The 13,837-nt window shown below is 44.8% G+C and overlaps 2 protein-coding genes across 2 annotated transcripts in view; one reads left to right on the forward strand and one right to left on the reverse strand.

Moving 5' to 3' along the window:
- The window catches only part of LOC126517829 (WD repeat-containing protein 36), a 40,103-nt gene extending 26,980 nt beyond the window's left edge, over positions 1 to 13,123 (reverse strand). Inside the window, exons 1-7 of the mRNA XM_050167631.3 lie at positions 12,870 to 13,123; positions 11,898 to 11,925; positions 9,523 to 9,623; positions 8,318 to 8,435; positions 7,614 to 7,801; positions 5,539 to 5,671; positions 2,045 to 2,220 (exon numbers count right to left, since the gene is read on the reverse strand). Of these exons, the coding sequence (XP_050023588.1) occupies positions 2,045 to 2,220; positions 5,539 to 5,671; positions 7,614 to 7,801; positions 8,318 to 8,435; positions 9,523 to 9,623; positions 11,898 to 11,925; positions 12,870 to 13,022 (897 nt within the window). The 5' untranslated portion in view covers positions 13,023 to 13,123. The remainder of the gene's footprint in view (positions 1 to 2,044; positions 2,221 to 5,538; positions 5,672 to 7,613; positions 7,802 to 8,317; positions 8,436 to 9,522; positions 9,624 to 11,897; positions 11,926 to 12,869) is intronic.
- Positions 13,124 to 13,482: 359 nt separating this feature from the next.
- The window catches only part of Rab3 (RAS oncogene family member Rab3), a 98,930-nt gene continuing 98,575 nt past the window's right edge, over positions 13,483 to 13,837 (forward strand). Inside the window, exon 1 of the mRNA XM_050167641.3 lies at positions 13,483 to 13,672. The gene's annotated coding sequence lies outside the window, so the exon portion shown is untranslated. The remainder of the gene's footprint in view (positions 13,673 to 13,837) is intronic.

Below are 13,837 nucleotides of genomic sequence, written 5' to 3' on the forward strand. Positions count from 1 at the left end.
CTCAAACTTGGAGCCAAATTCACCCTTTTGACCGTCCTTAGCTCCGCGAGCCCGACGCGTCACAAACTCCTCGGCTAGCTCAGCGGCTCTAGCCACCGTACTAACGTCTGGCCTATCCAAGACCCAGTACCGCACGTTCTCAGGTAACCGACTATAAAACTGTTCCAGCCCGAAACACTGCAGAACTTTCTCGTGGTCACCAAACGCTTTCTCTTCTTTGAGCCACTCCTGCATGTTTGACATTAGCCTGTAGGCAAACTCTGTATACGACTCACTTCTGCCTTTCTCATTTTCCCGAAACTTCCGACGGAAAGCCTCCGCTGACAGCCTGTACTTCTTTAGCAGACTCGATTTCACTTGGTCGAAATCCTCTGCCTCCTCTCTATTCAAGCGAGCGACTACATCGGCCGCCTCGCCGGGTAACAAAGTGAGCAAGCGCTGTGGCCACGTTTCCCCAGAGAACCCCTGCTTCTCGCACGTTCGCTCAAAGTTAACCAGGAACAAACCAATGTCCTCTCCAAGCTTAAACGGCCGCATCAGGTCAGTCATTTTGAACAATACTCGTTCTCCTGCACCGTGTGCCTGACTTCCATTACGAGCGCGTTCCATCTCTATCTCGAGACGCTTCATTTCGAAAGCGTGTTGACGGTCGCGCTCCTCCTTTTCTTTTTCTTTTAGCTCTTTTCGTTCACGCTCGTCTTTCTCTTTTTGCTCTTTTTGAGTCTTCCTCTCCTCAATAGTCTCAAGGCATTCCGACAGCTCGTCATCCTCAGCTTCTAACTCAAGAATAGCCCTTAGCAGTTCCGGTTTTCTGAGTTTGTCTGAGACATCCAGACCCAACTCTCTTGCAAGCTCCAGCAATTTCGGTTTGCGCAACGACTTCAAATCCATGGCTGCTCTGAATGCTGCTTTCTCTACTGCCTACTATTGTCTTGCCGCAAACTAACCCGGCAGCAACGACAACCACAATTACCAGCTCTGTTTCTGACACTAACAAAAGCCTGGCAAAACTCGAAAGAAGAAAGTCCCGCACTCACCAAACCTCGCAGCCAAGAATTCAGCGCAGTCGTTCCGCTGCAGGCAACCAGTCATCACACAGGGCTCGTTGCACTGCTCCCGGATGGTCGTTGTGCTGCTCAGCATACAGTCAACCGCATATCTTCGCTGCTGGCCTCCGTTGTCGCGATCTCACCGCTGGCAACCAGCTGTTCTAATCGCACCGCTGGCACGAGTTGTTGGAATCTCAGCGCTGACGCCCGTTGTTGCAAATGGGTCGCAAGCCCCAAGAGTAGCGTTGGCCTGGCGGCCTGGGGCACAACTGGAAGCATCCGAAGGTCCCGGCAAAGCATGAGTCGACTGGTAACAGAACAACTTGTTTATTCTAACATCGCAAAAGAGCGGGCGGTCAGGTCGACCGAAGTGGAGAGACGGGAGAGCACGTAACTCAACAGAAGAAATCGGAGCCTCTCTCTCGGCGTCCGGGGGCAGCTGCTTTTATAGTCTCGCAGCTGAGGGCAAGGAGGAACGTCTCGGGGTGAGACCACGTGACTCTGGGCCCGGACAGGCTGAGAGACATGTTGAGACTAGTGTAGTGACGCATCGCCAACCCGGCGCCGATCAGACCTCCTCGCTTCACACTTGGGGAGCTCCTCTCCCAGGCTGCCGCGCTTTGACAAGCGTGGGCACACACACACACACGCACACACGAAGACACATGGCACTGAAACACGCCTGGACGCGCTTGGCGGGGAGGTTTTGCGGGAGCTCCGAACGGGCCAAAATGTCCGCCGCTTTGAACGAAGCCCCGGCGTCCGTTGCATCCGCGCCGGCTATACCGCGCGTCGTAGGCGAAACATAACACCAGTTTCCTATCTACGTGCATTAAAGGCATTAGGCTGTTTGTGAAGTTGCTGCAAAAGCAAATAAGATGGGATGAACAAAACATGCATGGAGCACAAGTGCCTATGCATTGCTGCTGTTCCGGGCCCCCAGCGAATGAAAAGTAACCCAGCCACTTCGACAGATGGAAAGAAGGCAGGCTCACCCTCAGAGAGTTGTCGGGCGAAGACGTCAGCAGCAGAGGCTCATCTGGCAGAAAGCGCATGCCGGTCACCGCTGACCGGTGGGCCTCCAAGAGTTGGCTGTGCAAGGCACGTTTCTCCAGGTCCCAGACAGCCACATGACCGATGGGGCTGCCAGTTGCCATGTGCGAGTGCCCGTCTGCATGCACCAAGGGTGCAGGTCAGGGCGGCTGGTTTATTCCAAGCTCGCAAGAGGTCAGCAGTTTCAAACAAGCCTAGATAAGCATTGTACTTTGCTTAAAAGTGTGCCAAAGACCAGAGGAACACTTCTGTCAGAAATTCTATCAGGAAAACGGCTCATTCAAATGAAAAACATGCTCAGCGCATTTGTTTCCGCACACTTCTTGAGAGATGGCTGAATCCGCTAGAAACACTGGCAAAATAAATAATCAGCAGCTGGTCATCATTGTTTATTACAACGTCATCGTGTGCTAAGCAATGGTTACAATAGTTCTATATTGTTCCCTTCACTTGAGCACATCTGCTTGGATGGGAGGCTTCACATGATAACATTGATGACACAGTGGTGTCCAGTGAAAAACGTCACTGGAAGTCAGCCAGAAATGAGCAGCTCAGATTAAAGGGACACTAAAGAAAAAAAAATTGAGCTTTGTTAGTAAACTATGGGCATCACTGCCCATATTTCATTTGTGCATCCTTTCTGGCTTATTGAGTCTGCACTTGTGGTAAGAGTGGTTGCTTTACTATTTCAGATGAATAATTTGTGAATACAGCTTCAGCGAAGCACTGAAGTTTAAGAAACACTGAAGTTTGCTGTCAGTGAGACCATGGACTGAGGATTTTGACTGCCTTTACTGCCATGAACACCCAAGTGCTCTCTCTCTCTCTCCTCAGTGTCCCCATAAGAATATGTAAAATCCCAGTAAAAGGTTGTATATGTGCATCTAATCATTAAAACATGGCTGAGAAAACTGGAAGCTTTATGCTGAATAGAAGAATGCTTTAGCCACTAAGCAGAAGAATTTCTTAGCCATTATGCCATTACAGTTAAGTACCCTTGTGTGTGTTTACACTGTTAACTTTGTATACATTAAAAAAGTACTGTTTTCCAGCATGTTTATTAAATTTTTAATGACATTTCTTTCTTTAGATCCACACTTTTTGTTTTATTCTCTCACCTCTTCCTCACTTATCATTTCTGACCGTCCATTTTATTTACTTTTTTTCTCTTATTGTGCAACATCATTTTTCTGTGTTTTTTTCTTTTATACCAGGCGGGTGTCATGGGCCTCCTTACGGCAGTTGCCAGCTAGCTCTTTTTCTTTATCCTTCTTGTAATCATTCTGATGTAAACAAGCCCAACAGTATTAACTGAAAAATCTTTTTTAATTGTCAGTGCTACAAGTGACAATGACATACAGTGCAATCATAACGTCAATAACATAAGTGTACTCCTACAAAGCACAGAACATGTACGGTATGTGACCGACTACAACAAATTTAGTAAGAAGCACCTGTCAGGACATGAAGCTGATTATGGGCCCTCTCCATTGCAGTTCACTCGCAAAGTAAAAAATGTATCAGATCACATTATTTATTTATCTTGTGTTACGCCCCCTCGGGCTACAAACATCACAGTTTGAAATTAACTCTGAAGCATCATACTTAACAGCACAGTGTGAGGTGTAACGACTTTTACTGTGGCGGTGGAAGCTGTTATTATCAAGTCAATACTGTGCAGAAGTTTAGCTGACTTGGCATTACACATTTCAGCATTCATCAAGATAGAAAGTTATGAAAATGCCTCAACACCCTGGTTTCCATCCACGATTTCAAAAATTTCAAAAGTATGTAACCAAATTCTTGATATAACGATGCACAGACACATCTCGCTATAACGAAATAATGGATACATTACGAAGCAGCGAAACTACTGAAATCCCCATAGACATGCATACTGCAGTGCATGTAACAATGTATATGATGAAGTAATTCTGGTTCTTTCTTCAGCTTTGTTATATGTAACAGGATTTTACTGTATTTAGTTTTTATAACTTCTTGTCCAGTATACACCGTGTATTTCAAACCTCAATGTAACCAAATTTCACTACCACCACAAAGGAATCCCGAAGCAATAAATAGAAATGGCTGCAGACGCAGATGGTCAAGGGTTCAATTACATGCGGTTGCTTGCGAATGCATCTCTCAAACCATGCGCCGTGCAACAGAGAGCAGCCGCCTAAGTGGAGCAATGTGGCAGCAAGATCCTCTACCAGCAAGTGCGCAGTGACGTGATCAAGCGTGTGCTAGGGGTGGGGTGAGCAGATCAGCACACATCTTCTTCTCTAATCCAACTGTGACTGTGTATGGCTGTCAGCACGGCTGAGCCTGCATACCCCGTCACGCCGCGTATCCTACGTTGGAGGTAATCTGCGGAGGGTGCAAAAACTGGGCAAGACAAGATGGCCATGCCTTCATGTGCTCTATCTTTGCGCGCATTTAGTGCTGGAGGTTGCGTGATCTCGAGTTTCAGGGATGCGTTGAAGTGAGGGGCAGACAAAGCCTTCACTCCCCGTGGCCTTCGCTTTTCAAGATAGTGTTGCCCCACTGCAGGTGACACTATCAGCTGTAGGGGCGGAGCGGACATGATAGAGCCACAGGCGTTCATTCGTACAACCGATGTGAAGATATCGTCAACACGGCATTAGTCGCCGACTTTCATATTAAACAAAATTATTTCTTTCTCAATGAAATTAGATTTTTTCAGACTGCCCCATACTAAGACAAATTTTTCAGCCCTTTCCATCTAAAAAAATTAATTGGCAACTGTACTAAATTGGTAAAAGGTCGAATTTCAGTATAACAAAATTTTGAGGTAATAATGCAAGGTACCTACTTTACCAACTTTGTTATATCAAGTTTTAACTGTACATATTTGTTACTACTCCCCTTTTGTGAGTCAAGCATGATGACTACTACCAACATGCATATTGCCTTTCTGCAGAAGGTACTGCTTTGCTTATATATGTGTATGTGTGTTTTGTCTAATGAAAATTTAGTGGAAAAAACGCTTCGACTGCATCCATTCACTCATCTTTCAGTCTTTGTCTGTACTTGTGCACTAACTGGCTATTAAAGCATAACTGTTATGCCTGTTTGCATGTTTACATGTTTTGCATAACTTTTCAATCCAGATCCTGCAAAAGTTCTGTGAATTCGCAAGGTCAGGAGACAGGACAACCAGTCCTAGCTTACAAAGCAGCAATGTGGAGGCAGTTGTTTGTCCGTAACGTTGGTGGCTACATCTATGTAGCAATTGCTGAACTGTTCTACTGCACAAAATGAGCTCAAACATCACAGAGTGATCATTTCAAGTAAGAGTAACATTGGCCAGTGTACTCAAATATCAGTGCTTGGTGGGCTGCAGTGCAGCACTTCAGTTAACTATTTCAGGTTCTCACGGTTAACAAGTAGGCAACACAGCCGTCGCACCAACCTGTGCGGAAAGACACAGCCGTGACAGGGCCCCAGTCCTGTTGGAAGCGCATCAGCGTTTCATCATACTTAAGGTTGTGCAGAATGGTTTCACCGCTGGCCAGGCCCACAGCAACCACGTCCACTGCAGGAGACTGATCAAGATGCATTGGGTTCAAAAACGGCACGAGTGAGTTTTGCTATACACGCCTCCTCTAGACTATTGTGGGTAGTACTTCCAGTACATTCAATACGTATATGCAATTCAGGAATTTTATTACATGTTCTATAGGACTAATATTTCATTTATGTACAAAGTAGAGTGCAGCCAATTCAGAAAAATTTCAGCTGTAATGCCTCTAACGGACAGCACGAGATGAGCCAAACCTTCACTATGGCATTCAAGCATTCATTTAACAAAGAACATGAAAAGAAGTGTGTATAACCCATGACAAGATGACATGCTGAAAGCATTTACCTAAAGTCAATGTTAGCTTCTTAAGTGGCTATGTGCTACAGGCAAGTTGAACAGCTCAAATGAGTTGGAATGAATTATTTTATCTAAATTTCTCTACCTAGCAGCTCAAATGTCTTTTACAAGCCTGCATTGATAATAAAGGATGACCTGCATTGGTTGCCTAGTGGTTTTGGCATTGCGCTGCGAAGCACAAGGTCATGGGATCTAATCCCACAGCTGGGATGCTTAGTTTTCGTTGGATGCTAGTGCCACCTGCTCCCATTTGCTCTTTTGTGTCATACATTTGTCCCACTACATGCTTAGGGCACTCCGAAGATCATCCAAATTAACTGGCATGTGGCCACCTACGTCCAAATAAACAAGTTTGATGCCATTGAAGAAGCCCTGCAACACTTTTTATCAAAGTTGTGCGAAGCATTTCACATGAAAGTACGCAATTTTAGAGGTATTTCAAACCAAAAGTATTGCAATCCATTTAGTAGAAACAGAGTTTGCGGCATTCAAAGATTGCCCTTCATCCTCTCGGAGGTGCTCCCACTTCTTCAACGGCTTGCACTGCAGATGATACAGGGGGGAAGGATGGTGCCCGCAATGCTCTGCTCACTAAACGTTACGGCAGCGCGTAGTTTAATTTTGGTTTTCAATTTTCGTGCAGACACCACTACTTGCTGTTTTGGTGCCAACAACACGCTAAGCTAAACTCGGAGGCTGCCAATTAACCAGAGGCTTGCCGAATCTGCTCATCTTCCAATAACCTGTTCAGAGTAATTTTATCACTCCTAGCGCCTTTGCAGCCAACAACTGCACACTGATTTCACCGTTTCGTGTTCATTTTCAGCAAAATGCCAGTGCAGCACATCTTCCAAATATTCTGCAGCTGCAAAAACAACAAACGCCACATTTGCGCTGCACATTTACTTGAGTTTTAAGAGAGTATATATGTGTGCCCAAATTTTACACACAATGCGGAAGAAACACTGGAATGCGCAGCCACACACTGTGATAGTGGTCCATGAAATTTGAGCGACTCACGATATTGCGCTACAGAGGAGGCGGCACAACTCGAGCAGACGACGGCCACCAAATACGGAAAAGTACCAAGATGAATTTTTATGTGCACACCCTGAATGCAGTGGTATTTTGCAATTTTTTAATATGTCAAGTATCATGAACATTGTTACTGTTGCAGGCACTCTTGCAGCTGTTAATAAAGTTAATACTGCTTGTGATGTTTTCACACATCTAGCTAATAGTTGTACGAGGGCACCATGGCATCATGTGCAGTTTAGATGGTGGGGGCTTGACACAGCTGTAGGAAAACATGACCAATCTTTGCAGAGGCATTGTATGTTCCCTGCGGCATGGAACTGAGTAATTTACCATGCTTCAAGAGTGTTCCAGGGCCCACTTAAATGATGCATACACTTGTCAGGACCAGAGGATGAGTCCTAATTATTAGATTTTCCAAATTAGGGTCGGAATAAGGAGTTTTGCTATAGTACCAGGAAGAAATTCGTGGGATGCTGCCACGCTGTTTGAGGCACTCTTTAGCATAGGACCTCCTTTCGGGATGTTCCTGGACAAATAAGATAAGGCTGTTCTGAACTAAGGCCACTAACCTGTTCAAGTGCAGTGACAGTGCTCTGCCAGCCAGAGAATGTGTACACCAGTGTTCCAGTCCGGATGTTCCACAGCTGCAGGGGTCCCTGCTCACTGCCCACCAGGATCTTGTTCACATATGTGACTGGATGGAGCAGCGTGCTGGCCCGGAATGAGGCGGAGTCAAGTGATAGCTCCAGATAGAGCTCTGCGTACGGAAAGCGTGAATGAGGCAGGCTACATCAGAGAAGCTAACGAGGAGAGCATGTTTTCTTTATTACAGGAAAGAAGGGTAATTCTTTAAGAAGACGCTAAAGAGCAAAATAAGTAATAAGAAAAGTAAAAGACGCAAATACAAAAGACAGGTGGCAATACTGCCTTGGTCTTCCTTACGCCAGCTCTCCATGACATTATAGATTTTGATAAGGTATACTCACTGAACTTTAGTTAATTTGTTCATCTGTGAAGATGGACTGCATTACATTCTAAAGAAGCTAATGACTGAACATAGCAATTTTTCAAAACTTTTGTTGCTTCTGCCTATATTAGTACCATGACAATTCCACGACAATGCATTGGAGGTGCGTACCTTTAGCTAGCAAGAGTTATGTGCTTTCAACAACGAAGTTGATGAGGCTATATTTTTCACATGAACAACCGGCCGCTAGAGCACTAGGCTATGACTTCGACATGTACAGAATGGGTGATGCTGAAACACACATACCTGCTGTTTTGATTTCCCAGACGATTACCCTGCCGGATTCATCTACAGAAACCAGGTGGTTCCCAAATGGAAGCAGCAGCTTGACTTCGTGCTCATGACCACTGAAGGTGTTTTGCAGCTACGAGAAAGGAATGAAAAAGAAAAAGGTGACATCATGCAACACTGCCAGCAAGATGAAACATGACATAACACTGCATCAGCCAAGCCAACTGAGCAAAGTACGCTTTTAAAAAGTAACACATAATTAGTTTTCCAGACCTGATTGCAATCCAGTTTTGATGCAAAGGCCTTGTAGTGAATAGGTTTTAGGTATTGCAAACTCAGGAAAACAATTGAGGCACAAAAGCCAGGCTGTAAGAGCAGAGCACAACTGCTTAGCTTAGGGGCCACCTCAAAACCTCCGCATTGACGAGTACAGTGGTTAATTGTTGCAGGCATCAACCACGGCGGCACTAGCAAAAGCGAACGATCTGAAGGCTAGCCAAGGCACAGGACAGTTCCTGCTCAGAGAAAGGACTCCCAATGCACAGTCCTTTCTCTCCTTCTCCCGTGGATTGCACCGCCCTTGCGAGGGGGTGGTAAGGCTAGGGCGGCTCCCTCTGTCGTGTAGTCGTGCAATTGCTTATATTGATTTTTTATTTAAAAACTCAGGTGGCTCACACTATGTTATAGCCAGGAGAAATATTTTTTATCAGTGGGACTCTTCCTAACACATCATATAAAGTTGAAGAAATGCTTAAGTTATGTTTGCTTGACTGCAGATTCTGTGTTTTCTTTAAGAGTGGACAGTACTGTACTTTGAAATATTGCCATGAAATGGTACTAACCTTTAAGAGATCTCAAAGGGATACAGACTACATGGCAATTTGTGAGTGAAAATATAGTGCAATGAATGTTGAACTTGAAGAAAATTATTATTAGAGCTATTAAGAGCCAGAAAGGTTAAAAAAAAGAAATTGACTTTGCACTTGATTTGTGAACTGTGAAGGTCACTGGCAGTTCATAAAGGTGCTCTTCTGAGAACACACAGATCAATATATGTCCTACAAATGAGTCCCTGCTGAAATGGCACATCTGCAGACATTAAACATTTGACTTGCCAGTATTTGCACTCCCAACAGTTTATGGAAGTAAACAGGCTCAAGTAATTACTTCACCCCAACTGTCCAATTCCCTATGAAATTAGAAGTTCCCAAAAAAGATACCTCGCTTCCACGTAGCCAGGAGTAAATTGTCTTTCCAGATGCCGTGTAGACCAGCCGGGAGTCGCCAGCAATGCAACTGATATCATCGTCATGTGCCTGGCCTGAAGTGGAACAAGACCACAGTTTCAAAATGAAAGACAACTGACTCTGCCAAGATCTCTGCTTTTCAATTTGGGCATGTCCATCCCTCTGACTGTGTGTCATGCTCGGGTGACACTCAACTACAGCTCACCTTAAGACAACGCATTGCACTCAAAAGGGAAGGAACTACACCTGGCTGCACGTGCGTTCACCACTGCTAACACCGCGAGAGATTACCACAAGAATGAGAGGAAGGTGCAGTAAGGGCCTCACTGATACAGAGTTATGCTCAATCACACCAACATTGTGAGGTGCATTAAAGGTTAGCTATCGGTCATGTCAGTCAAACAGGAAAGTCAATGAGAAGTAGTAAACAATGGGCACACCCTCCTCTGGGACATGCAGCCAGCTGGCCTGCTCTGCACGCCACAGTGAGACAGTGTACTGTAAGCGTGCAGCCTCGTACTGACACTGGCCAAAGACAGCTTCAACTCTATAGCCTTTTGACTATTCCTTTGTGCCATTCATACACGAGAGAACCGGTGACATTTGTACTAGTTTTCCTTTCCACTCACTTGTGCTTAGTACTATATAACTTATCCTAGTCTGGAGATGCTGGTTTCATTCGTGCGAAAGTCTTGAAAAAAAAGACTTGAGTGTTTGCAGCAACCACTAAAATATTCTTCAAAAGAAGTTAGACCGTCCATGTAGAAATCAGTAATATATCCTGCTTCGGAATATGGTGCGGTTGTTTGGAAACCGCACAAACTAGCTGACATTAATACATTGGAAGCCATCCAGAAGAAGGCCATTTGCTTTGCTTATTGACAGTTTGACAGTAACTTGTGCCCTTCGTCAGCCATGCTTTCATTAAACCTGCAGCACCCGTCAGCATGAAGAGATATAGTGACTTATTAAAATTTCACAACTCCATTTTAACTCTTCGTCTTGTCTATCATGTAATCATCGTTTGTGCTTTACTGCTTAGTCTTCCACACATAGTCACCACGACCTTAACTTCAAGCGTTAATATTCACGTACCAGTACTTTTAAATATTATAGTTTCTTTCCCAGAACAACTGAAGAATGCGACGCTTTACCCGATGCCATCCACTTATAACCCACCGATTTGTTTCGCCATGCTTAATAAATCACTCATCCTTTTTGTGTGTGCATGTATATGTATATTTATGGAATCAAATTATGCCTGTTTTCTGTGCTTTTATGTCACTGATCCCATTTCACATAGTTCTTGCATTCTTGGCATGGATTCTATTTTATCCTTACACCTGTTTTACACATCTCTCTTTTGTTGACTCCTTCTGTTTTCCATGCCCCTGTGTGTATTATTACAAAGCAATTTATATTTCCTTCAACTTTGTTTTAGTGTCTCTTGTATTTTCTCACCTTCTACTCTCCCACTATCGCTAAAGACCAGCTACAGGCTGCAGTATGTGCAAAAAAAATAAAATAATACATTACAAAAATGCGCAACACTGAGAAGCAGAACGGCAGGAAAATGTGCCTCTGGTGGAGAAAACTGCAGGGAGTTGTTCCACCAGTGCCATGACTCAAAGTGAGTGCACGCCAGAAGCACCCACTTCAGGCTACTGGTAGCAACGCTGGCGGATAATCACTCTCAGATTCCCCGATTGGATTAGGCCAAAATATGTCAGTCAATTTGACACTCAACTACAGCTCACCTTACGACAACGCATTGCACTCAGTGAGTGCAATGCCACTTTGCCACTTCCCTCGGCTTTGATCTGGGATTTCGTGCGAGTGCTCGTCTGGGCTCGGTACGGATGTGGCACGCTGCATCGTTACCGGGGCAGCAGCAAGACATTACTCATGCCTGCCAGCCCGAGTATCCTACCTTGCCCCTCATCTCCTCCTGGCAGAGGTTGAGTCCCACAACATAAGCATCCATAAAAAATGTACAATAAAGGCACTTTTGAAGTGACAATGTTATGGTATAACTTGATGTGCCAACTGGACTGCAAGCATCTCCTATTTGCGCGGTGTTTCTTGACTGTACAGACTACTAGTACCATCATCGTTACGCTGCGCTGTGGCAGGCATGGTGGCACGCAACATTAGTGGAAAATAAGGGACACACGAAACAAGGGGAGTGCAAACTGCTGAACCGAGTTTTATTCAAGAACAATCAAGTTTTTTTGTGATAACGATGAGCTACAACTAGGCCCTTTTCAAGCTCTGCTTAGTTAAGTTACTTGTACTTTTTGACGAAAGCTCTGCATTGAAAAAGGCAAGATTTGGAAAGAGGCACTCACTTGCTGTCAGCAGGTCGAGTTTCGTTCCCTGAAAGCAGGTAAAATACAGGGATGTGTGAATATCATGAGAAGCCAACAAACACTGACACCAAGGACAACATAGGGGAAATTACTTGTGCTTAATAAGTGGAATGAAGAAACGATAAATTAGTGGAGGTGAAAGTGGATGAAAAAACAACTTGCCGCAGGTGGGAACCGAACCCACAACCTTCGCATTTCGCGTGTGAAGAATTTTAAATTATCGGCTTTAGACCCCAAAGCAAGGCACATGCTATGACAGGCACCACAGCAGATGTCTCTAGGTTAATTTGAATCCCCTGGTGTTCTTCAATGCGTCCTTAAATATATATACACTGCAGTCAGCACTGTGGCAGCTGGACGAAACACATATACGAACCACCATACAATGAAGGAACCGAGCAGCAATTTTCTAAACAATGTGCGCGAGACATTCTGTTAGCTTTTGGTTATTTATCCCACATACGAGGTTAAACATCACGGCATCCCAGCAGTTAATTGGCGGTGCGTAATGTGTTCGTTCCTTCTTATTCTAATCGCATAGCTCGTCTGCTTCTGAGTTTACTAGCTCGTAAACACTCGCTAGTAAAAAGTAAAAACGACAAGCTCGTAGGCTGCTAATCCCGAAGCATTTTTCAAGATAACATCGCTCAAACACTGGCAAAGTACGACATTGGGCAATAAGTCCTAATATGATGATATCAAAATGCTGCTATAACCCCACACAAGCAGTGACAACTTGAAAATTTCCCTGAAACTAAAACCACAACCAGAGAAGCGAAGCTTCACCTCCGATCACAAATATCGTGCTTCCGAGTTTGATCGAAATGCAGAAAATGTATGTGGCTCCGGCAGCAAGGCATGTTAGGTGCTACAATTCCAGTTCACGCTACACGCTTTACCGGGGTAAAACGAGTCAGTGGCATTCACAACACTTAAACCATTGTTACTCACGCCGAAGGTGTGAAAGCACCTCCCAATAGACGTGATGACAAGATGCTCTTTCCGCCTGTGAATATACCGCAGTACGAAAGGCACGTGGTTGCAGACGTATCCCAAGGCTCTGTACCCTTGGAATATTCGGCTTGGACAGGTGTCGGCCTTCATTGTTTTAACACCAGTTCTGAAAAAACGTTTGTTCAACCACAATCATCAGGTCAACAGTGCTTGCACCTAGCACCACGCGAGACACATGGCACAACGGCACAAGATTGTCTTGAATTGGATTCATTTGCAACTTAGGCACATGGTAGCTTGGACGTGGATAGCACACGACAAGCGGAGATCAACAGTTACAGTTTTAATTTGTTCGTTACAGTAGAAATGCGTAGAAATGCCCTGAAGATTAGAAAATTATAGCTTTGTTTGAAATCAAAACAAGTTACTTGTCTGATAATCTGTGTTCAAGCAAAAAAACAAGAAAACCTTGATTTCTCACATTATGTTTTTTCACATGCACATTTATACAAAAGTATGGAGTCTGTGTAACTGTTAAAAAATAAATTTACTAGTATTATTTCTTTGCTTCGTTGTTCTCGGTTAATTTTGGACTTCTATGCGAACGACGGTGGGGCCGAAACCGTAAGGCCTACGACTCATACGGGCATTTGGGTGCTTGCAGTGAAGACCAACCTCGACCCGAGCCGCCAAACAGGAGTGTAAAAAAAGATTGGGTCAAGTCGCTAAGAAGCAAGTGCGAGAGGGAGCTCCTACGAAAACAACAAAACAACCAAACTCCGGATTCACCCATCAGAACTGTGAGTCTCTCCGGCAAACCGGTCCGGTGCCTGCCTGTTCGCTCGCGCCTCGACTGCTTCGCGCGAAGTTTTCATCGCCGCAACTTGGCTCCGGGCTATCGCGATGTCCGCGAACCTGCGATTGGCTGCGAGCCAACGTGTCAGCAATCTAACGGTTCTTGTCAC

This window comes from Dermacentor andersoni, chromosome 11, assembly GCF_023375885.2.
Source record: "Dermacentor andersoni chromosome 11, qqDerAnde1_hic_scaffold, whole genome shotgun sequence".
Lineage (NCBI taxonomy): Eukaryota > Metazoa > Arthropoda > Arachnida > Ixodida > Ixodidae > Dermacentor > Dermacentor andersoni.